At 36.0% G+C, this 26,685-nt stretch overlaps 1 protein-coding gene across 1 annotated transcript; it reads left to right on the forward strand.

Annotated features, from left to right (window-relative positions):
* The first annotated feature begins 19,213 nt into the window (after positions 1–19,213).
* Positions 19,214–26,258, forward strand: LOC128180055 (5-hydroxytryptamine receptor 4-like). The gene is made up of 2 exons (XM_052847859.1): positions 19,214–19,663; positions 23,876–26,258. Exon 2 carries the CDS (start codon positions 24,390–24,392, stop codon positions 25,536–25,538), a length of 1,149 nt encoding a protein of 382 aa, XP_052703819.1. The 5' UTR covers positions 19,214–19,663; positions 23,876–24,389; the 3' UTR covers positions 25,539–26,258.
* Positions 26,259–26,685: the final 427 nt, after the last annotated feature.

Below are 26,685 nucleotides of genomic sequence, written 5' to 3' on the forward strand. Positions count from 1 at the left end.
TAGGTATAGAACACCTGTCGATATTAAAGTGGATAAAAGTACACTTTAATCGAATTACTTTAACCGTTTTAAAATTTTACAATATTTGACCAAAAAATAATGTTAAATTTTTATGGAAATGTATAAAAAAAATCACAAAAACTCCAGCGGGATTCGTTACAGATTCCTCTAACCCATTACGCTACGTCGTAATTGCGGGAAAGAAAAAGCTTATAAAATGATGGTATATATTTTTGTTTATTTCGATCGGAAGTACATCACAATATGGAAGTGTCCCATACATGCCCCCTTAAGTGTCTATACCTTAATTAACTGACTCCTATGGACTTCGTTGGGTTAAATATATATGTAAACTGTAGTCGTGCTACACTAGAATTGATCTTATTACAACTGAACGGGCGCTTACAAGTAAATAAACTCTGATCTGTATCAGGTATTCATGTTTCAGTAGACGAATTTCAAAAAGACTAACAGAACGTCAAAGAGAAATAAAGTCAACAGGACTCTATAGGATGACATTTTAATGGTAGAAAAAATACTGTTCACGTGAAAAAAACCGCCCAGTTTTCCGCCACAATGGTCATTAAAACTATTGAATCGACGTTAAAATATATTTGTACATTTTTCCACAATCTTATCGTAGCTTTCTCATACAGAGGCTTATAAATCACGTGGCTATCGATCTATCGGTCTGACGAGGAATTGCCAACACCTCTCCCCGAAATCGGGTCATCAATTCCAGTTACACCACCTCACTTCACCGAGATGCTGCACAGCGTTACTACGACCGAGCACAGCAGTTTTACGGGAATTTCAACATTATTATCCGATTTTTAACCCATTGAAACATTGACTGGGTTTATTTTCGGATTTATATGTATAAAAGAGATAGAATCGACTTGTCTGTAGATGAAGATATCAGTCAACCATAGCAGCACATATACGCTGACTGCTCTAGAGTGTCTATCCGTCCGTCTTTCTATCTGTCTGTCTGTTTGCCATTGCCTACATGTATCTATTGGTCTGTCTGTCTGTCTATTGATCCCCTGTCTTTTTATATGTAACCTCAAAAAGAATGAATTTTAATTACCCATGGTTACCGATTGTGATCTGAAATCTGATTTGTTCTCACGACATTTGATAGTTGTTACAGTTGTTACATGGTTAATATACATGTACTTTTGTAGTTAATAGCTTACATAAGAGTTATTCTCTTTTGAGGAGATTACGTCAATTTCGTTGCTATCAAACCAGAAAGATTCAGGTTCATCACTCTGTACACAGACACACGTTTATGAGAATCATACATTTCCATATCTGAATTTCATCGTAGATTGAAATTTTGAAAATAACCTATGTGAATATATGCAACAAGGTATACATGAATTTCTTCATAATGACGGAATGCGTAAAATAACATGACAACGGGTAGAATCGAACCAAAAACCTCTCAGCTAATGACCAAATTACCTCACTTATACATACCATGAAAGATGTTCAATCGATTTATATGACATAATTATTTTTATGGACATTTGCTGATTTTGATGATTTGGGAGAAGATGACCTAGATATGTACTCACATTTTAATTTGGAAAATACATTCTATTCTATACTAATAAGGAGTCTAGGTGCATGGTCAATTAACAAATTACCCATTAATCTTTCCTTCATTTTTTCAGGAATGATCTAGTTTAATTATAAACTAACATCAAGTAAAGAACAATTTCAGACATCTTAGTTTTGAAATTTGAATATTTGCTATATCTTTATTATTATATACAGAGCTCTTCTTCTTAGGAGATAAAAAGTTCCTCAATGTAACGTAAAATTTATATTGACGGTATTAATTTTTTGTGTTGCAAGAAATAAAGATATTGTATATAGGTGCATCCATGATATCCAATGACAGAATGCAAGCTTTCCCTAGGTATGCTTCCTCCTTGTTTCTCAGTCGTCAAGTTGGACAGCAGTCGTTTCCCTGAGCCACGTGTCTGGCACAGAGCTTTAATGCTATCAAAAGTCTGTCCAATAAAATACTTTGGTGGGATTTGACTGCGGAATTAAACCGAGGAGTTGTAGAATTAATTCCCTCACATCTTCGGCTTCAGTTCCGAGCCCCTCGATCAGACGCATTTCTAGCTTTTGATTGATTTGTAACTCATAAAAAACTTGAACAAAACTAGAACTGTCTGACCACTCTGTAAAAAGAATATAACCATCCTAAGAATCTAATCATCATCGAGCAATACGGGAATGAAATCGTATGTTCATGTATTTCAATGGTCTTAAGATAGCCATTCTAAAATTTTCAATAGAACTCGAGTATAGGACCTATATTACAGAGAGTAGATGGATCAATTCTTTAATTGCAAGGCTATTTCATGCAGTGATTGACGATAATAAAGTGTATATAAATGATACAAATCATCATTATTAAAGTTCTTTCTTTTTTGAAAGCAATAGTAAATTTGATTGTTTATTACAAGCCATTTACAATATTCCTCTTGCATGAGCTAACCTTTCAAATCTCGTACAGCACATATCGTTTGCTTTTATCAATGTCAATGCTTCACTTATAAGTCATCGGCCATATTCAAAGACGCATTGAGTTATACACTCGCCTTTTCTTTTGTATTTCTTTTTTGAAATACTACTAGTATACATTTGGATCTCGTGACGGACATTACAGTATATCCACGGGGAGGTATGAATGCGTTCTCCTAAAATAATCCATTCATTAAGTAATTCAAAATGGGAGGAATATGGAGTTAGGGGATCCGATATTTCACTTAAAGAGACCTAGAGTAAAACCTATCAATATTGAATGACTACAAATATCTAATTATCATACAAACATCACGCGATTATGTAATCGATTTACAATCTTGCTAGCTGTCTTTCAGTACTTTCAAGACTTTGATATATTGCTGTTGTTTGCATACTATACATGAAGTAGCTTGAGGGAATATGCACCCTGTTCAAAGAAATTTATCTGTTGATTTTCTGCATGTCTTAAGCCCATAACTGAAAAAAACATGTTCGGTAAATAACAGCTTTATCATGAGTTTCAATTATACAATGTTGTTGAGTGGAGTTACTGACCAACCATTGGACGTGTACGACTGTACTTGCTAACATAAAATTTGTATAGAACTTATTATAAGTAGAATGCAGATGACATATACTTAATGCTTTTATAATTATCAAATTTAATAGAGCAATATACAGTTACCAATTTGCAATTTTAGAAAAGAATCATAGGTAATGGTTTAAAAACCCTAGAGTTTCAACCCCTACTTGTTCACAGTAGCGATGCTCATCTTGTCATTTTAATGTCTCTGTTGGTTGGTTTTGCTATTGAACCCGGAGCAGCATGCATTAATTGTTCCCTTTGGATGTTGTCATCGTGCATGCAGGGGATCAATCGATTCCCGGGCTTTGTTGTTAAGTAACGCCCCTTTTCATTGCCTCCCCAGGTCTTTGTAATTAGGGACAGGTGCGCGCTTCTTAGGAATACACACAAACTTCCTGTTTAAGCAGAAAATGGAAACTACACTTGATTTGGATATTGTTTAGGAAGTCTCTACACAGACCCTTTTTCTGGGACCTTAATTACTAAAATACACAGTTTCTAAGAACTTGTTTCTCTTCTAATAATAACTGATTGATAATCGACGTCTGACAATAGATGTACGTTGAAGACAACAGGATCCCAGCGCTATTTACAGAGGATCGCAACACACCCACCTTTCCTTTTAACTTCACTACTCACGCAGCGCACAGATCGATACCAAAAGTAGTCTTTTCCCACAACTTCCTCGCAAACTTTAACTGTACGAAAGACGTCACAATTGAATTCTTTTGTTTTCGTGGTACAAGTTTGATAACGTCGATGACATCCAATCGTTCTGTGCGTGGCAAGGGCAGGGGAAATAAATCTAATAGGTCATTCACGTTGATGACATAGGCGACCATAATATTGACGCAGAGTGTACTGTGTATAGTTTTGTTAGACAATTCTTAAATTACTCTGTTGCATTAAGTCTGTGCAGCTGTTCTCTTTGCAAACAAACGAAAATAATCGACACCGGTGTACAACATCCATACCACGATGAATAATAATAATACTGCTGCTAATATTTTCTATACATTTACTGTTACTGCTACTACAAATTACTATTACATGTACTATATACTAAAGTTACTCCTATCACTACCTGTACTTCTACTACTGCTTTTTGAAAATATTCGTACATGCATTTCTATGATTACTTATACAACTATTAGTACTTCTATGACTACAAAACACAACTACACCGGCTATAGATACTACTACTACTACTACTACTACTACTACTACTACTACTGCTACTACTGCTACTACAACTATTACTACTACTACTACTGCTACTACAACTACAAATACTACTACTACTACTACTACTACTACTACGACTACTACTACTACCACTACTACTACTACTACAAATACTACTACTACTACTACTACTACTACTACTACTACTACTACTACTACTACCACTACTACTACTACTACAAATACTACTACAACAACTACTACTACTACTACTACTACTACTACTACTACTACTACTACCACTACTACTACTACTGCTACTACAACTACTACTACTAAGTACTACTACTACTACTACTACTACTACTACTACTACTACCACTACTACTACTACTACTAAGTACTACTACTACTACTACTAAGTACTACTACTACTACTACTATTACTGCTACTACAACTACTACTACTACTACTACTACTACTACTACTACTACTACTACTACTACTACTACTGCTACTACTACTACTACTACTACTAAGTACTACTACTACTACTACTACTACTACTACTACTGCTACTACTACTACTACTACTACTACTTCTACTAAGTACTACTACTACTACTACTACTACTACTACTACTACTACTACTACTACTACTACTACTACTACTACTAAGTACTACTACTACTACTACTACTACAACTACTACTACTACTACTACTACTACTACTACTTCTACTACTACTACTGCTACTACTACTACTACTACTACTACTACTACTACTAAGTACTACTACTACTACTACTACTACTACTACTAAGTACTACTACTACTACTACTACTACAACTACTATTAGTACTACTACTACTACTACTACTACTACTACTACTACTACTTCTACTACTACTACTACTAATACTGGTACTAACTGTTATCACTACTAACTACGGTTAGAACTTCTACAGCAACTATATACAAATGTACTACTTTTTAACTACTATATCTGCTACCAGTTCTCTAGCTACTACTTTTACTACTACTACTAATTATGCACTACTGCAACTAACTACTTTTACTCCAGAAATTACTACCTATTCTAATACTTCTACTAGTACATATTTACTTATACTACTTTAACTTCATATTATCTAATTACCACTAGTCAATAAAAATGACACAACTTCCTTTAGAGCTATCCTGTGACGAATATTCATAATAATTCAACCCCTTCACTTCATCATTATAAAGCATTTATACCCGTTATTTCAAAGCAAAAGGACCCATGCAAGGGTAATGTTTAATAAACATTCAGAATTCTATCCTAAAATGTCATATAACCGTATTACATGAACGTGAAGTCGGAAGAAAACTTGTATTAATTTTTTCCTTGATTGTTCAGTATTTTTTTTCAGTAGACACCTGATTTTTGGTACTTTAAATCGTTGAAAAAGGAGAATTGTCTTGGAATGCGCCAAGGATTGAATCGATTATGAAACAAGACCAGCCAGAGTGTTATCTCAATGATGTATCTTTAATGCATTTCAAATGAAGTTATTGCAAACATTTAATAAACATGCCAATCTACCTGCTGGTAAAGTATAAATGATTAGAAATAAAAAAAAATATTAATGAGTTTTTAAAGAGATTAAAAATTCCTGGTGCAAATATCGATTTAATTTGAAACTTTGTGGTTCTATTGAATAAAAACCGAATTATTCATAAATAAATAAATTTACATTTTTTACATAAATCTTACAGTCGATGACTATTTGGGAATGAAATTTTAATGAAAATCCGTATCAATATAAGCTTTGCACTGGGATGATTATATCTACAGTTGCCTTCACATGCTGACAATTATTATTTTGGCAGCATATGTTGATACCTCTTTATATTAATAATTTTCCTGGGTACACACCATGCGCGGTGGTCTGTAATGCGGTATTGATTGGAGAAAAATAAAATTTAAAAGTGAATCTTTTTATCACGAATTCTATTTCAATCAACCTTTTATTGATTTTTATTTCCTCCAAAGAAAAAAAAATAATATCACAAATGTTACCATATCATATGACCAATCTACAGAGAAGTCAACTTTACAACAACAAAATCATATCATACGGGGGTTATAGGCGAGTTCAATAAAATCTTCTGTATAATTATACATTTAAATAATATGTTGATATATTGACATTTGGTGTTGACAAAGTATTTCTTCATCGTGCCGATACTCTTTACTGTGATTCCTCAATTTTATTTTTATGTTTATATATACCGATGATATTTTTATGAATTGTTTTTAACGGATAAACATATTCCTTATATTCGAATATAAATTACAGAATAAAAAATAATGCAAGCGGATATATTGGGTTTTAGTTTCCAAGAAATTACCCCCTTATTGAACGAAATAATTGCCTTGAAAGTCGTGCACCCTGAGATGATTCGGGATTATGAGCCAGTAGATAGGCCCATAAGGGAGAGGTATCGGAGCTAGGGGTGTTTCCTTCCTTAAGTACCCCGGAATTCCCCCCCCCCCCGAAATTTTTCTAAACTAGACCAAATGGTCTTGCAATATAGTTATTGTGGGGTTTTCATTGTCCCTTTTTATGCTTTTTCAATTGTTATGCGAAATTGATTATGAAAAAAATATATATATAAAATTTCAATCTAAATATTAATAACTTATCGATGTTGTCGTCCATGATGACATTCTCGCAAAAGTGATAATCTTTATTACTGCTCCCAGAGAAAACATTGATTAATACACGAGAGGTTTGAAGAGACTTGTTCGAGGTCCATTGAAAATAGAGATGTTTTATGCCCTCGGCGTTGGTAAAACTACCCCTCTCTCTCACGTACTACCCGGCAATGGCAATTGACTTAAAGTCAAATTGATACCGTACATCAAGTTGGCCTGATTTACGGCGATGTGCGTCACTTCACCATATTAAATAACGCGTTTAATTATAGTTAGTGATTTTTTGTGTGTGTAAAATATGACCAGGAGAAAAACACAAATATACCTGATTAAATGTCTGAATGAAATAAACCTGTCATCGATAGACTCCATACTCATTCTTGTTTACTTGAAGTAATTTTTGTGTGAGAGACCCCCCCCCCCCCCCCACACACACACACACACCACACCCACCTCCCCTAAAAACGTGATTGCAGTTATTTGGTATGTGACCTATTTGGGCCTTTTAACAAGATACCTGGATTTGTCAACATGGGTGAATACATTATCGCCTTTCTCTCAAGCAAATTTCTTCTGAAAGTACGATATCAAACAAGAAATATGATTTAGAAGGTTAATGAATATGCATGTATTTTAACACTGCTTAATCCAGGTATTATTCCTTTTATTCATAAACCAAAAAATCTATACATATTTCATTCCAATATTCCCTTTTTCCCGGATACGCACAAAAGATCAAAGTAGAGCAATCAGGTGAGAGCATGAGATTCCGAAACCCTTAATACTTCTAACATGATTGGGTATGTTTTTTAAAAGTGTATTGATCTACCTGAAATGATAATCGATATAGGCAACTATAATCGGCGACACGATTCAGTTACAGCCGGTATATATATATATAGATCTATAGGTAGTCTGTATATGCTTTGGGGGATATTGTTTTCAAAAAAATGGTAATTTGATAAGATCAAAAGGAAACAAAAAGCATGGTCTTTTTTTCATGGCAAATGTAATCCAGGTCTACTAGAGCAGAAGAAAAGCAACCCAACACTCGATAATTCCTCTGAACGTGTGCCTGCTATGTCTTCATTGCTTTCGGAGTAAAGAAAAAAAACCTTGAGTTGATTGTGCACATCTGTAGAGAAGAGTGGGCGACTTTTTACATAATTAGGAGCACTTTACAAAAACATTCGAGGAATGTCCAATAAGTAAGACCTCGGGAAAAGAACGGAGGCTTCCATTGGCACACGCTGGCTGCTGTGCAGTGGCCCACTGATAAATTTATCCTTCTTCAAAGATTCCCAACACCTTGGACGATCCCCGCTTGATCCAGCCCGGTCGATCCCCACCAAAGGTGTTAACTATAAGAAAGACGATGCAATGAAAATCACTATTGGAGCATTAAATTCCTGGAAGGCCGTAATAATTACATTTGATAGCAAAGCTTTGTATTAAATCCAGTGATCTCGGCTCAGTTCGTTCGAAGCGCTGCAGAAATTGATAGAAGGCAACGCGAAACTTATAATAAGAGAATAAATAGCCTCACCTCACATCGTCCCTAGTACTACGTTATCTTATGGTGGCTTTTTGGATGTAATGATGCTACTTGACTCGGTCTGCCAACACGAAGGATAGACTGAGGAATGCAGTCACTGTCATGATCATTAATGCGTTTGTTTGATTGTACCAAATGAAGCACACTAGATTCTGGCTGCCACGGCCTCGAGTACTGTGATAACTCTTGGTCTACTCCGGAATACTTAAAGTTCCGCTCTGTGATGTAAGTATATTCATCATAACTTTTGAAACTCTGGTATTTCCTGACTTTATCGCACGATTTCCAGAAAATCATAAAGTTTTTTGTTTTAATTGCAATGATGTAATGAAACGCTATATAGAGGGCGTGCATGTTGATTTGTTCAAGTGGCATGGGGCAAGTGTAGGTACGTGTTCTGCGCGAAAAGAGTTAAGTGACATTTAATATTTTGCCAATTTTCTCAATCTCTTAATTTCCTCTTCCTTTTTCTTAATCAATCTACATGTATCTCTCCCTTTGTTCTACACTACTAGTGACAATGACAATAAACTTTATTCATAACTGAATTTACAGTGTAGAGAAAATACTTATCTATTAATGTAGTACTTCTTGATTCGCCATTTAATAATAACCTAAATATTTATTTCATTATCACACGGAAATGGACTTGCTATAAAACAGACATATGCAGGGGGTGCCCCAGTAACGGAGTTATGAATTGGTGTTCTCCTACAGAAAGACTAGCCATCTGTACGGGATTTGTTTTGTATCACTCTGCGTCTGTCTTCATTAACTATCCCCGTTCCTGTAATTGTATCATATGTCAATGAAACAGCAATCTATTGGAACAGGTTCTCTAAATAATGCAAACATTGACGAAGCAAAGCATCAATCTATTTTAAGGGAGGCATGTCTGTACACCTTGACGGGGAAACCCATCCAGATAAATGTCAGAATATAACATGGGTACTGCTTTTGTGAAATACTTTTGAAAAAATTGTGTTTTATACTTAATTGCTGGACTCACTGATTTTCTTGCAAATTGACAAGAAGGTATGCTATGAGATTATTCGCGATTGATTTGAAGGTATATCAGTTTTGTTGTGAAAACACTTAAGATTGAACACCAATACATCAATTTAGAGAGTTGTTATAATCTTATCAATGAACAATAGTGTTTTGTGTAGCAGTAGGGGAAAATTTGAGGAGAGGGTTGGGGGTTTGGGTTTGGAGTTAGAGGTTAGTTTTGTATGGTCGCAGACATACGGTCATCCAACTGAAGGTCATTTAACTAATATATACACAGAAGCTACACGACAGAAGGTTTCGTGATATAGCAGGGATTTCGCCAAGTACTGGAGAGTTTCTCTTATATCACACTATAGGTCATCTGGCCGCATGGAGGAACTCTCTATTATGTGGTTGGGGGGGGGGGGGGGGTAAGTAAATTACTAGATAGATGAGTAATTGTTTACGAGCAGTTTGTTACCAGGACAAACACAATTTGGCGTTTAAAAGCTTTCTGGAAGGAAACAAACTCTCAGTGAGATTGTAACAGATAATTCTGAAACAGAACATCGGTTATAAGGTATTTTTATTACCTAACAGTTTTAATGCAACCTGGGAGATACGTTGTGTAAGCTGCATGCCTAGCCATGCAGAGAACGCCTATGAATTTCACAAGGTCTCATTGATGGAACACGGCTAATTTTGAAATTAATATCCATATATGACTTATGCATTGAGTGTCTTCGATCTAATTTCAGCTAGAAGCAAAAAATAAAGATGTCTCAAATTAGAAATTTCTCCAAGAAAAGTTCGATGTATATGAGAATTTCCAAAGACTTAGCGTTGTCTTCAGCAAATTTGGTTGAAATTGGTTATATTTATTGTCTTCATTCAAAATGGCAAACCGATTTTTTCATGTAATTGTTTAGTTTCTTAAAAACAAATGTTTGATATATTTTTAACTCTTATTGCTGTTTGCGTGTTTTATGCATGTAAATTAAATTTCCGGATATCATGCTGACCAAATTTAATATTAACCGGACTCTGCTCTGTATACAATAAATATAAAAATCTACTCGGTGTATCTGCGTATTGTCCGGCATGTTTCGGCTGTCTCCTTGTAGAGTGATTTATGTATAGTGGTTTTCTCCTGTGAATCTGGAACCCAGCCCTCTCCCCTCCCCACAACCAATAAATGTCCCCTGTCTGATAAATTATGCACAAGACGGTACCGATGGTTCTGTCTGTTAGCTAATTCCTTCCGGGACTCGGTATATTCTCAGGAACATTAACAGTATTCCTCGTATTGACTAAATTAGTTCTTCGTCTTTGCCAATGGGGTATTAATTTGATCTCTCATGCTTTTCTTCAAAGATCAAAACTCCAAACGAATTTGCAATAACATATCTCACACGTAAATCTTTTGTTGAAATAAAACATAATCAACTTCGAAAACTTTATCGCCGTTTAATTATAAAAATATGTCAATATTTCTATAATAAAGACGATGAGTAGGCAGGTGCCAGCGATTGAAGTATATGCATCCATCGCTGAAACAACTAATAAATGATGTAATAAAGGGCTTATATTTTACACCCATCTTGACTCCTATCTGACGATCGGCAGTGAAGCTGAGAGGATTAAAGAATGCATGCACGTCCAGTGATGAAACATGCCGTTTTTGTTATGACAGAGTCTGGTATTAGCATTCGAACACTCTGGTATCTGTCAAGGGGTCGCACTAAATGCATACACCACAGGAAAGGTGCACTATCTTCCATCCAGAGTGAACACTGATAAATAAATCCAGGAAAAGAGCGCCGCCTGGCGAGTGTCAAGGTGCTCTGTAATATAATTGTACATCGAACAACATCCCATGTAGTAACGTCAAATTCAATTTATAACCACCCGGTATTCTTATTCATAATTTCAGAAGGGAATAAAATGAGAAAAGATAAACGCACCGTGTTCAAAGAAATAGAACGATTATGAATTTATGCAACGATGCAGTTTTAAGTAATTTTTAATCATTCTGCATCAAAGCGGAGTTCGAAGATCAATCCCTCCCTGCTGTAATGTTGATATAGGTTTTTGATAACCTCGTTGTCAGACTCTACAATTCTGATTTGCAAGTTTTGAAAAGAGAAGTATTTTGTGATTTTTTTTGTAGGATACTTTTTTTTTTAAATTTCATCAACTTGCACGGATCTATTTATCTATATGAGTAATTTTCTCGAAGCTTTCTAAACAAAGTTCATGCCAATTTTTTTTTTCTCGAATTATTTCATGGTGGAAGATAAAAAAAAATACCAAACACAATCGTGCCCTATTTAATCTATGTGTACGTCGCGAGCATACAGGGATTTTTTTCGGGATGTGCCTGTCTATTAGCATCTCATATAGTCACGTGATTGCCATAACGCGACCTCTTTATCCTTGACTAGTCACCACCGGAGGGACATGCAAGGGGAGGGCGCTTCCCTGTCCCCGTCCCATCGCTGCGTGCCTGATTTTTACTCAATATACGGGGTTTTTTTTAGGGTGAGAAGAGTTGCATAATTTTGGGCATTCCAGGTATTTAAGGTTTCACCCGGGATCTCTATGAATCCCAGCCCTAGGTTTTTGTCGACATATGGTTATAAATCAGTTCCACCCTGTGTGAGATTGGTTCCGATCCAAATTGGAGTTCCTGTTTGATATGTTTGCGCGATATTTTAACACAATAATTAAATTGTTTGTAATCATCGGGGTTTTAAAGCAATATCTTTATAATGAACAACAGATGTTTACAAAACAGCAAATCAACAAGCCATGGATTCGTGAAAGATAAATAAAATTTAATGCAAACGATTTGATTTCTATATCTTCTAATATCGGAGCAGATGGTTTGCCTTAATAAAAGTAATGCAACATGCACTTGTTAATAAGTTTTTCATATCTTCTTTAACTAAAAAAAAACAAAGGGGAAAAGTTGCTTTATTGTAAAATTTTTTAGACTTTATATTTAGACATGTTATGTACAAAAGAGGAGTCTTCATTCTCCACGCCCATGCCGAGGACAACATATCTATCTGAGGGTCCAACAAATCATATGTTGTCCCCACTCCCTGCATGTCAAAAACTACTCTATTGTACCATTCACGATAGATGCAAGTATTAGTGTATAACAAGCAACTAGCCAACTATAAAGCACCGGACTTATGCTATTTCCAGTCCGCTGAGACGGAACAGCTATCAATTAGCTACATGAGACTTAGTAGACCAGTCAACATCAAATTTGGAAGACCAGTTAAATTTGTCGGTTCAGAGCTCCAAAATCGTAGTCTTAAAAGGGACATGGTGACGCACAAATGCCATGATTCAGCAAATATCGAATTTTTACACGATTACCACATATTTTATATATCATATGAAAAGATGAACTTTTGAAAAATTACGGTGTTCCAAAGTAAATAAATCAAATTAGAAAGAGAAAAATAGAATTACGCATTGGGCCAACACAAAAATATTGAGTTTTCCTTCCGCTTCATAGCCCACGCAAGCGCAGGGGATTGTAAATACTGCAGCGTGGCATACATTGTGAGCCAGAAACCTCTCATTGAAACATGATGTCTTCAAGCACTATATATTTATTAAGATGCATTCTCTATGAATACTTGTACATATTTCTTACCACATGCAGACATCGAATAACTTCAAATTCGAATTCTTTTATCAGATTGTAACTATTTTTAGACAGAAATCACAATCACGTGACACTAAACCATTGCAATGTCCAAAACAACTCGGTTTGTTTACATGTGCAATTTCCGGATGAGTTTTAATGACCTGTAAATTAATAGGTGATGACTTACGGTGCGTTAAACCTGCGTATGATGAAATTTTGTGTATTTCTTTTTATTTCCGTTGTCATAATCAAAAATTAAAACATCTATTTTTAGTCACCGTGCCACTTTAACTAGTACAGCATGCAAAGATGTCCAAATAACTCTAATCTAAATTCAAACCTTATATCTCTCAAAATAAACAATAAACATTCGGTTATAACAACGAAGAAAAAAAAATACTCGAAGTTGATTTTCTTAATTTTGCGCAAGCACCCAATATCTCTCAGAGGAAAACAAGAATACAAGAGAACGAAGAATCTGGATGTCAAGAGTTCCAGACCGGAACCCAGATCATTCAATAGAGTTCACAAGTTATTGGCCCAAAGCTCTGATATTGGCCATTATGATCACAAAATGTATGCATGGGTGTGATTTTTCATTCGCGTCCATGTATTTTTATGTATATCATTATTACTTTTTTGTTGGCAGTTACATATAGCTTTGGTAATTATTGTTGCAATTAATTGGTATGATTTATACATGTACGAATAGATCAAAGAGGTAAACAAGCCACCACGGTCCCGGAATGATGACACTCTTGCCATTTCAACTTAAAAAACCCTCTTCGTCTGTCTATATACTCATGGTGAACGTTCGTTAATTAGCATTTGAATGTTAGGGTAACTTAAAAACTCGTCGTTCTGATAAACGATGGGGGAAAAAGAATACTAATTGTACAAAAGCGCAATATTTGTTCATTAGTAGGTATGTAATAAACCATGTGGTAACAATTAAAGTGGTCACGTGATTCACATTTCACGTGCCTCTGAAGTATAAATCAAGAAGAATGGGTAAACATTTGCTTCAGCTGCATTAAAGATTGATATTAATCTATAAAAACGCAAGAAAAGTGTGCAAAATGCCTGATCAGAGAAGCAAGACGAACCCGGGTGAATGTCTATTCACTAGGATCAATAAACAAACACCCTCTGTTTGTAAACTTGTAACAATCTACAGTGCCATGATAAAAAAACAACCCACCAATAAATCTCTAAAAGGAGTCTGACTTTATGTCTGATAAATAAGAATAAATCTGGAATTTCTATAAATCATGATTTATGAATAATTAATATTTTCTGCATATAAAATACGATCAAACATTAACAAAAAAGCACATGACGTAATATTTCTTGTTGGGGTGTTAAAATATGAGTTCTCTCAATTTTGTAGGTTCAAATGAAATAAAACAAATGATCTTAGAATAACTGCGTAATAGTTTGTAATTAAATTTTTTTAAAAAGTTAAAATGGTTCGGAATACTTCTATCTGCCTGGTACATTTTCTTTTACTAACAATATGACGTCACAGAGTGACTGACGTCAGTGAATATTATGGGAATTTTTTTCAACATGGCTGCTCTACACTGACCTTATGGTCTTAAATAGGTATCATTTCATTTTGTAGCAATCAAATTTGCATTTGAAACTCTACACATTCGTCGAAGTGAATATATCAGTATGAGGCTTGTTTTGATATGAAAAAGAATCTGATAGGTTAACATAGATGAAGGGGCCATATATCTTGGATTCACTTTCATGAAGTTCAATGTTTTGTTATGTTTCCGGGTCAGACGTTACAGAATCAAGCATTTTTATAGAATGGTAATTTAAGCTTTTAATGGCGTATGCCATAACAGGACACAGTTATAATTGCATGTTGTTCGATGAAAATAAGTTTTATTCTACTTCATGCTATTCATACCAATTCCATTTGCCATTTTGGGTAAGCCTATTAAATGAAGTTATGAACAAGTAGCATGAAATATTGATGATGACATCAAAGCATAAGAGGAATGTCCATCGATGAAAGAATCTCTATCTGAGGAAATTCGAATCATCAATAATCTTTTACAAAAGTGAACTTATGTTTTATTCATTCAACGCAAATCAATTTGTAATTCACGGAATTCACGCCGTAAGAATTATGGACATAGAGGGGTACTAAGCTGATTCACAGATTGCATATATCTCAAGATATAACTATGGCGATATTTTTTTATAGACATTCCATAGAAAAAAAAATGCGACAGTCATTTGAAGAGGCCATTAATAATTGAAATTTTATATACGCCCTTGGGAAAGGAAGAGTCATAATTGTGTTTGTGTTATGTGTTATTACTGGGGTTTTCATTTACTATTTTCAGATTAGTTGCTGTATTTTATTGGGAAGTGCTTTTTACAACTTCGGGGGATGCTGACAATAGCTAAGTGAGTATGAATACTGTATTATAGGGGACATCTTTAATTGATTTAAGATGATTCAATCAAGATTGTAAATTTAGCCAGATCCAATATGTAAGTAAGCATTAGAAAAAAAATCGATATTCTTTTGAAGACACTTGTGTCTATATAGTAATAAGATTGAAAAAAGGGAAAGATGCAGCGATATTTGAATAGACTTCGATATTTGTCTGAACATTTGAGACCTCGTCAATGAACTCAATGTGTTTCCAGCAGGCTTTATCTTTTATTGAAGAATACAGCAGGTGCAATATGAAAATAGATCTGTTTTTGGCATCATCTTTATAAATCAATGCCATCTAATCTTCGCTCTGTAGACACCAGTCCCGAGTTATTATATGTACATGTACATATATGTATTCATTGAAATAATCAACTCCCTGAATCATTTATGCAGTACAAACTATAGTACACTGCCTACGTTTCATTTCAATTTATTACATTTATTTTACATTAGATGTAATTTTATCCCCTTAAGTAATTAACTATCAACACCACCGTTTAGTTATTTTCCGAAAATAATAACATTTAGCATTAGATTTATAGCATAAGAACACAATAACCTGCCGGTAGTGATAAACAAGCGAGTTGAAGGGGGTGGGCAAAACATTGCTGATAGCGAGTTGTTTCTTGTTCTGTGTGTAAATTTTTACAGTAACATTGGAGCACCATGACAATTGTGTAATAATCTCCAGGCAACACGCACAATACATGCTGCACCCTCTATCGCATAAACGCACACATAATTCTGGTAATAGGAAATAAGCATTCCTTCTTAACTATTCCGTGTAATTAAGAGTTTTTTTTATGTTTTTATTGCACGGTTTCTGAGCCCATTTCTGTTGTATTTTGTGATTTACTGTAAGAGGTTGCCCAGTTTTTGTAATTGCTAAGAGAGATCGTCCATAAGTACTTCACCTTCTCCAATCACGCATGAAGGTCAAGGTTGCGCATGAAAGAAATGACTATAAATTCTTGTTTAAACACCTTTTTATTTTATTTTGATTTTATCACATTTTTATTAGATCAAAACAATCAGAAACTACATCTTTATTTATGTTTAAGTTTCTTGACTGCATACATCGTATTTGAGACGCACTTTAAGTCTACAAAATAGAGAAGAAAACGAAAACCCATCCGATGTTTGAGAAAAACCAGTTGCCAAGAGTTTTGTGGAGCACATGAAATAAGCAAGATGATATCAAGACTTTGATCATAGCGGTACATTACAAGTCTGCTGTTTAATCCCCAGGAATAATGGATTCGTTATTAAAGATTCCTCTCACTCGCACAAGGGCGCAATCTAGTTTTGGTTAATGATCAAGAAAATATTTGAAACCTTTTTACGTCTTTTGAAGCAACTAGACTTAACTTTGCCACGCACTAGTTTACTTTATAATGATTTGCTTCAAACTTATCTACATTTTTCTACATTTTGTACGGGGTTATAAAACAAGAAGAAAAATAGAACCGGAATCCGGAACTGTTCCGATAAAATACCGATTTGGCAACGTCATTGCTTTATTTCCGTGATACCCGACCGCTGTTCGGCGGGATGAGACTCTGTAATGGCCGTGATTAGAGTTCCACGGTGTTTAATTTACAATTAATAATGGTATCTATTAATCACTGCACACGTTATCAAATTTGACGATAGCTTTGAGTCCTTAGGTTTGTAAAGGCCGTATCGATCTTGATTTTTGATATTTCTATGCCATACAACAGATTACAGTGCTGGTCGGTCGAGTGTAGCTTTCTTTGTATCACACTTTGTGTCACCCCTGCATGTTACATAATTACGTCCGTTCTGTTTGCAATTGTGCAATACTTTATCTGTTTGGTATGAAAACCTTTTGTAATGCGCGAGGATTTCTTGCTTCCAGGTAGGATTTGTGTGTTTTTATTTGAATTTGATAGTTGCCCATAAAATACGACATCTTATCAACGCCAGGAGTGTGAACGGATCACACATATCTTCACAAAAAATGTATCGATATCATATTGTTATCCAATTTTGTTCTAATACGACCAGGGACACAATTAATCAGGAAGGGATCGGGAACTTGACGTCTTCTGCAGGATTATAATTGCATTGATGCGTCTACAAGAATTATTTCCGATTGACAATATGTAGTATAATGTAGCATGGGATTGAAAAGTATCTCTTTGAAACAAAGTTTTCTAGATTTTTTAATGAACTGAACCTACGATTTTAAAGGGGATTAGAAATGATTTGAGCTCAGAACTTCAAATTTTATTTTCCATTTTTAATGTTTAGAATGGTCAATATTAATGCTTTGTTGAAATTTAAAAGTAAAATATAGAGTTATAAGCCAGATACAGTGTTTGAAATTCTTGTTTTATACACAAAGCTCGAGCCTTGTTTTTGTACACATATGTGTGTTATTGGTATGAGATTCAAATAAACGTTGCTATCTTCTGTTGATAATATTATTTATGAACGAATTGAATCATTTTATCTTGTTTGCCACGAGTCATTTCTCAAAGAAATGGTTATTTTACATTATTTGTAAACAGATATAAGACTCGAGCTTTGTTTACTTAACAATGAAATCTTGCCCCTGTATCTCACTTATAACTTGATTTCTAACATTCAAAATTTAAAATGCGTAAGTAAACCATTTTGTACATGAAAAATGGAAAATGAAATGTTGATTCTAAATTGTGCTTGCTTGTATTCTGTGGTTTCATCAAAATTCGTTGTATACCAATGTTCGTGGATTTCGTTGTCGAGATAAACTTTCGTGATCATCTCAAAAGATAAAAAAATCCAAGAAATTAAGATATTCATTGAAGTGCAATGTTCATGAAAACACTACTCATAAATCATTTTTTACTTCAGAATTAGAACTAATTCAGGACTACTCTCTCTCTCTCTCTCTCTCTCTCTCTCTCTCTCTCTCTCTCTCTCTCTCTCTCTCTCTCTCTCTGCTATTTGTGTAGCAGGTCCTTGCTACTTTTATAAATGTTTAATGTTTATGGAATGCAGAACTCTGAATTGACTTGGTACTTGATTACATCATTTTAGTGTTACACAATCCTACTGCTATTGTCTAACATTTATATCTTAACGTATAAAATCTCTTATTTCAACACCAGGGTGTAAAATTTGAAAATGTTTTGTGTATCTGGGTAATGTAATGCTTTAAAGATTCGATAGAAGTTACTTGTGGTGTAAGTGTGTATGTGTTGGGGGGGGGGGGGTGTTTGCAGGATTTGAGGGGACCGAGTAAAGGATGAAGAAATTAAAGTGTTTACTTGTACAATGTAAGTATAGTATACTCATCGTGCACAGCAGTGATGCACCGTGTATAGAGTAGATTATTAATGGGAATATGTAATTAATATGCACTCTATATAAGATATGTGGTAATCAGTCTATATCCATAATCCATTTAAGATGTGAACCTCCCCCAATAGTCTATAGACATGCAGCGTCGGGTAAACGCACACACGAATGAACTCTTCCCGTTGCGCTACTAAACATTCTCAAATGCAATATCTTTCCTGCTGTAAATATACTATATAGACTAAGCCCAATACCGCCTACCAAATACTATTAGATCTGAATGCTCGTGATTCAACATGTACTTCAATTTTCTCGGAAGTTTAAATAAAATGTAATAGTTAACCTACCTTTAAAAATTGACAAAACTGTGCGTGTTGTGGTGAAAAGAATAGAGGAAATTAAACTATAAGAAACGACGGCGTAAGAAAAGAAGTTTTCAATAAACTTCTTGATTTGGACTTTTCAATCTTAGTATCGACCGTTACCTGTGAGCCAGCGGCTGCTGAGGCGAGGACATTGGTTCACTGACGCTAACATCGGAGCGCTCGGCATAACTCTCAGAACGGCCAGATTCCTTGTTACCGCATTGGATTCATTTTACACGGCAGCGGGGCTTATTTATGGTTCAGGGAATATTTATAACACACATAGGGTGAGTTCTTAGATGAATTTTAGGCGTCGTAATCAATTACCGGAAAAAAGATAAAGATTGGCTCTTTTGATTTAACATGCTTATTAAAATTTAAGAGTAAGAAAACCCCATAATTTGTAAGTAAATTCAAGAGTGATTAATGGTAAAACGATCCAAGTTGCTTGGTTCAGTAGATATGATATTACATCGTGAATCATATTTACAGGCGTTTGGGGGTTTCTAATTAATTTCTTAACCCCAAAATCTGCTGCGGAAATTTGAATTAAAGGTGTAATTTGTAGAGAACTAGTATTCTTCTGTACTGCTGATGGACTGTTTTCGAACTCGTCCATTAATTACAATTGTCCCATTATCTTACATACAGGAGCAAAGACTCCGTAAACTGCTGAAGGCTGGATGTCTTTCATGTAAATGTTCAAAAAAGGATGTATAGATTAAAGTAGGATTGATTTAACGATTGGCTTTGAGGATCTTGTGTCGTGGTAAACGCTGTACGATCTAAATTCCATCTATATCAATGACAGGGTCATCAAATACAAATCTCATCTACATCAATGACAGGTTCATCAAATACAAATAAGATAGCTCCTCAATTTACTTTGGGTTCAACTCTGACCAATTACGTCACGTGTGAACGTAAAATTTTACGATGGTTGGCGTTTTTAGAAACAACAGTATAAAGCATTTGGAAAATATTATATATTTAAGAGAGAATTCCCTGCTTTGTAACATTACATCAAAGTTTCCAAGAAATTCTCGGCATTCTTGTCGTGATACACGCTTATATCTAATCAGTTGTGTATTGACACACGTGTTCACTGAACCCCCGTCTGGCACGACCCTCTATGGGTTCAGCGTTCATCCTATCTGAAGACGTTTTGTCGATAATTTTATTCAGATGAGTTTTACTGATGACGTAACGTAGCTAAGGACGCCTGACGTTGTCGTCCCCATTCCTCCGCCACCACTTCAAGTTATTGCTTCTCGTTAGGATCTCATTACCGCGTTATTTGCTCGTCACAGTAAGCTGTTACTACTCGCCGTGATTTATCATAACACGGAATTCATATCTCCACACACAGCATCCAAATATACTGCGGACTACCGATACTCTGTCGATTGTCAGTATCTAAGCGTGATGGTCACTGATAGTTGGGTGCTCAGGTGCCCTCTCGCGCGATCTATTAGACTTAGTACACTCCATGGAGAATTCCCAGCATCACCCGTAGGGGGTTCTCTACTTGAAAAGAATCTCAACGACACAGAAAAATGTTCTCATGAAAATCAAAATGTGGGTACAAAGTAAAAAAGGAAACCAGTTGCTATTTGTTTAAGTTGTTGCAGCGATTCCAGGTGTGTGGAAGATCTAAGTCTTACTAGGTGGCGAGATGCCGTGTAATGATACATCGTCTGGGAACGGCTAAGAAAACATTATATTAGCAATTGGCCTAGTTTTACAAACGTTTGCTCCCCCCTGAGTTCGATCTCAAGAGTACAAGTAATTTCAAAGTACTTGTATTACAGAGTACATGTATATATAGTTTTGAAATGACAACCCTAGTCTCTATTATTGAGTTTCTCAGCTCTTCATCTCGGTTCTCTATGGATCATACACCATGGCTGTGAGGTTCAGTGTTTACATACATGTATATACCAAACAAAGCAAGCATATTTTCTCTATCTTTGAATATTCTTTGGGCCTAGGGGTCTCTAGAGTGCACGGTGTGTGTTAATTTTCCTTTAACTTGTCGGGTTGGTCGATTTACATGGTGGGTTTATCGACATCCGTTAGTATTTAACACCGGCAGACAATCAACATGTCGTTTCTTCTATCTCTATAGCCTTCTGATATTTATTCAATATTTCACCGGATTTTCGTCAGTGTAACATTAGAGCTCGGGGTAAGTGTCTAACAAAATGTAGTTGCAACCTGACGTCCTGTTCTACAATGATTCCCAATACTCAAAATCCATAGAAGTCCTGACAATAATACTGTGTACACATAAACTGAGAGAATCATTTCGTTTTTGTAGGGTTCATTGCTCTTGTCAATAACTTGTACTTTATCTGGAGAGAAATATTGTGGACATGTGTTCTCTAATGAAATATACTTATATTGAGCCTCTATGGACACTGATGATTCTACCGTGATTCCATGTTTCTTCAGTGGCATGTAGTACAAGATTCTAAAGAAAATACATGCATTCTGACAAGACTAACTTAAATCAGTGTGAAAGATAGACCAGGCTAGCAAGGTGGTCCATTGACCTCTTAGTTTTGGCCAGAGTGGGTTAATTGATTGTTTACACGAGCACACTATAAGTGTTCAGATGTAATTCTACAGTGCAGTGCAGGCCAATAAAAGACTGGATAATGAAACGGTTGGCGGCAGGCACATTGTTATTATGTAAGTTATGTTGTTATGAGATCTGAAGGCTTGTGTTGGTAGAAGCATGATGTAGATCCCAGAGTCTGATACCGATCCTGCGACGTTTACAGGCTTCCTGCACCCCCCTCCCCGAATCTGTACCGTGGCTCGCTCCCAAAAACATGGGTATCCAAGTTATGTTTACACAGAATTTGCAACCTTTGTGAGAAAGTAATAGTATTTGTATAGTGTTGTGTAATGTATTAATAGAATTTGTCGATGAGCAGAGTATTTAATTTCTCGGATCATTGTTAATCCCAGAATGTTCCACAAATTAGGGTTCTATATAGATCTTCGCAAGATTGTGGATTTCTGTGGTATAACGCTCTGTGGAGGCCTTGAGTATCAATATACCGTAGATTGATTGCTGCGTAATTATTATTTCAGGGAAACAAGCAATACACAACCACGTATACGCATCAAAATATTTTCCTTTGAATATTACGAGCCTATGTTTTCCGACCCAGTGACTTTTAATGAACGTCTATTCATTCGCAAATTGCTGCAAAAACATTTAATTTAACTTTGCCGGCACAGAGACCGATATTTGTATCAAATTTTATTTGAAGAATCCTTTGTTCTGATTGGTTTCCTATGTATTGAAAATTTAAAGCCAACCGAAAAATTCTATTTCTAGAGAATGTATTTTTGACCTGAACGTCAAAGCTGTATATATGTATAAAAGACAGGGTCTCCTTCTTACAATCATATATGATTAAGATATCAATTTTTCTTTTGTATACCTATTCTTTAAACCGCGCACTTTCTACACTGAAAGGTTTGGATTGTACATTGGATCTACAGAAACCTGATCTTGTATAAGTGTGTAAAATTTCTACGTCTCCAGGCACGCCTTACAAATCTGTCAATTTCCTCGTAAGACATCGTAAAAGTAAACGACTGATTTTTTCCCCATTCATCGTTGATATATCATCTTTGCGTGGCCCATTCTTTTGCAGTGGGGAAGAACGATATTCGATATTCATGAGACAAATTAAGGATGCAATAAAAGGAATGCTTCTTATTAAACCCGGAGACACGGTGACTTCTGACGAAAGTAGTTAAGTGATTTCGTTCTGTAGTTTGATTTTTTAAAGATATTTGTTTTCTTTTATTCAAGTAAGATTATTTGGGAATAAGTATTTCTTTTAGCGATGGCGTTAAATGCGACGTGAAGCGCCATCAAAGGGCAGGGATCGGTGAATTTTCGGATGGTGCCCCGCCGGCATGGCAGTGTCTTCTTGGTCTAGCTCCCAGACCCTTATCGCAATATCATGTTTAATGAATCAGACCATTTATATTTGATGTCTTTGTTTTATCTTCCTTGTCTTGACAAAGGTTGCCCGTAGTGGCCCCCGCTCCCACTAAAACACAGGGATTTAGAATTAATTTCAATGGTTAAAATACATAGCATTCATTTTACATAACAAAACAGACAATCTTTGGAGACGAAGCTTTAAATGGCTGTCCTACTTACTGGTGCAATCCAAAAAATCACGTACACCTCAAAGCCGGGTAAAAGATTTAAAATAATTGTCTCAAAGCTTGCAAGGTTCTTGCATACGAATACTTTGAGGGAACCATAGTGATTAAAAGTGCTTCCAACTTTCTTTTCACCGTTGGTCAACTTGAGTGATGGTCAGTGACAAACCCTTACAGATTAGCGAGCCTTTGGATAAATTAATTGTTTGTGAATGTAGTTTTTCGCACGAAATTGGGTTGTTTTGTACGTCCATTTTTATCCATTATAGCCACATTAATGTTGATTTTTCCTTCAATTTCAGGTAAGACGACCGTCTGTACTGAGGAAGGAAAATCGTCATAAACCCGTGCGGAAAAATTGCCCAGGAAGCTTTCCCAATTAGAGGAACAATCAGCAAGTCGATATTAAAAAAAATTTGCTCAGTCATTAGGCGGACTGGCGCGTTAACAAACCACTGTTGTACAAATAGGAACCTTTGCTGCCTAATGGAATCCTTAACAAACTGATGAACCTATATTGGAAGAAAATTGCGAATTAAAAAGAAAAGTTGGGTTAATGATCACGCCAGAAGAAAAGAAATGTTTCCATTGTGTAAAGTACCTGACATTAAATCAAGTGTTAGAAGAGCTAGGTTGTAGATAAGCATCGCTCTATAAGTGAAACAAAGGAGATAACTCTGCTGAAGAGGCTGAAGTGGTTCCTTCTGATGAAAATTAACGTCACCAGTAATATTCGACTGAAGTAAAAAGGCTTACCGCCGCCGCCGCTGAACTGAGATACTCTGTTTGTTGTTAGCTAATGATGTTGATGACGGAATGTCCAACGATTCACTTAGCACATCCCCCAACTGTACCGCCGAGTTAGCCGACAAGGCGGGCCCGCCGCCCCACTATATCTATGACACGCGTGTCCTGATAGGACTGGTGCTGTCGTTATTTCCGGTCCTGACTCTGATCGGCAATGTGTTGGTTATCGTGGCCGTCTTCACCCACAAACGTCTGCGGACGATCACCAATGTCTTCGTCGTATCCCTGTCCGTCGCCGACGCTCTAGTGGCCATATTGGTGATGCCGTTTGCGGTGTACCTCCAAATCAACAACAACCAGTGGGACCTAGGACCGACTATTTGCACTATCTACACGTGCTTTGACGTAATGTCCACGACCTCTTCTATCATGCACTTGTCATGTTTGGCCGTAGATCGCTATTTGGCCATCTGTCGGCCATTTCTCCACGAACGCCTCAACAACAAGATCGTGGCGACTATGGTCGCATCTTGCTGGGTTCTCCCGGCCATCATTGCTTACATCCCGATCCTGAAGAAATGGAACCACATCGGGATAGAGGACTATATCTACTGCTTAGGAGATTCTGTCTGTGCACTGATTGTTAACATACCGTTTGCTATCATTTGTTCCACTATAGCTTTCTACATTCCCGCAGTGTTTATGATCATTTCCAATGTGAAGATTTACCTCGCTGCTAGGACGCAGGCGCGCCATATTCGTAGTTTGGAGGCGTCCGTCCATTGCAAGCGTAGGAACAGTAAGTTCAAGCACGAAACAAAGGCTGCTAAAACTATAGGAATCATCATGGGGTGTTTCTGTGTGTGCTGGTTTCCATTTTTCATCATGAACATAATAGACCCTATAATTGGTCACAAGATAGAGTACCTACCGTGGACTATAGCCCTATGGCTAGGGTATCTGAACTCTATGTTGAATCCATTTTTGTACTATAACTTCAACAAGTCTTTCAAGACGGCGTTTCGGCGTATTTTAACGTGTAAGTTGTGCCGGGGAGTGAGCGAGTGGGAGGACGAAATGCCGGTCAGCAATTCAGAGATGATGATGAACAATCAGCATCATCATCACCACAGCCACACCGGAAACGGGTTCTCTAACTTACCGACCGAACTCTCTCACCTTAACGCTGGTACTAATATTAGTTCTAATGTTATATGACGTCACAGAAATGAAGGCATTGTGAGACAATTCAATCTATGATAAAGAATATGACGTCAGACGTCACATGGCGTAGCAGACGACGCAGCAGGATTATGTCCTTGAACGCAACGCACGGGCACGCCACGATGATCGAGCCAAAAATGGCGTTCAGGCCATGTTAATATTCACTTGGGAGAGAAAATCATTCAACTTGTCATTTTTATAAGCTGAGACTTGGAGTGATTGGGCTAACAAACTCTTCACCATCTTGTTATAATTTAACTTTGATGCACTGTTTTAAAACAAATCTTTAATTGCTATCAAAGGCTATTGATTTGATAGACTGATTTAAATCATGGAATCAATCTCCAAACCAACGCAAAAAATTCAGACTTGGGAAATTAAACAATATGCATTCAGGTCGGCTGCTTTGTCAAAGAATAACGTGCTTTCCGTCCATTCTTTTTAATGCTCAGTGCTTTGTTTTCGCTGAAACTACTAAAAACAAAGGAAAACATGATTTATTTCACTAACTTTTATTTTTTACTCGAACTTGCTCACGACATCGAGTGAATATCTGAAGCTTTGTTGGACTTTGACCTCTGTTAGTTTGTTGAAGCTGACGAAATACGCTGGAGTTTGTTTTGTCATACCATTAATCTATTAATTCATACATTTATTTATTTTGATTTATACTTAAATAAAAAGTTTACGTTTTTGAAAGAATTGATAAGATAATTCGATTGTTGTTTTACATACATGTATATTTGTACATCTATATCAGAACGTGTCTTTGAGAATGCATGCGGGTACTGTCCAGATATCAGAATCATTGAGGTCTTGTTTTTTTCAAGCTAGTCAAAGCATAAAAGAAAGGAGATGAAATAATTATGTTTAAGTAATTTATAACAAATACTACAAACTACCAAACCCTATATACATGTAGTTATATAGAGCTAACTTTGGAAAATCTTCCTTCGTTGACGTTTTCTTCCTGATTCGTGTAGAAAAGAAAGGAAAACTTTATTTTTTTGCCAAAAAAGAAATTAAATATTCATTGAATACACTATGTGTATTGTGACCTCTAACTTCATGTTGGGTGTAACTCGGTCATAATGTTACCGTGATCCTATCCATATTGCCCCGGCAGAACAATACAGAACAA

Source organism: Crassostrea angulata, chromosome 4 (genome assembly GCF_025612915.1).
Source record: "Crassostrea angulata isolate pt1a10 chromosome 4, ASM2561291v2, whole genome shotgun sequence".
Lineage (NCBI taxonomy): Eukaryota > Metazoa > Mollusca > Bivalvia > Ostreida > Ostreidae > Magallana > Magallana angulata.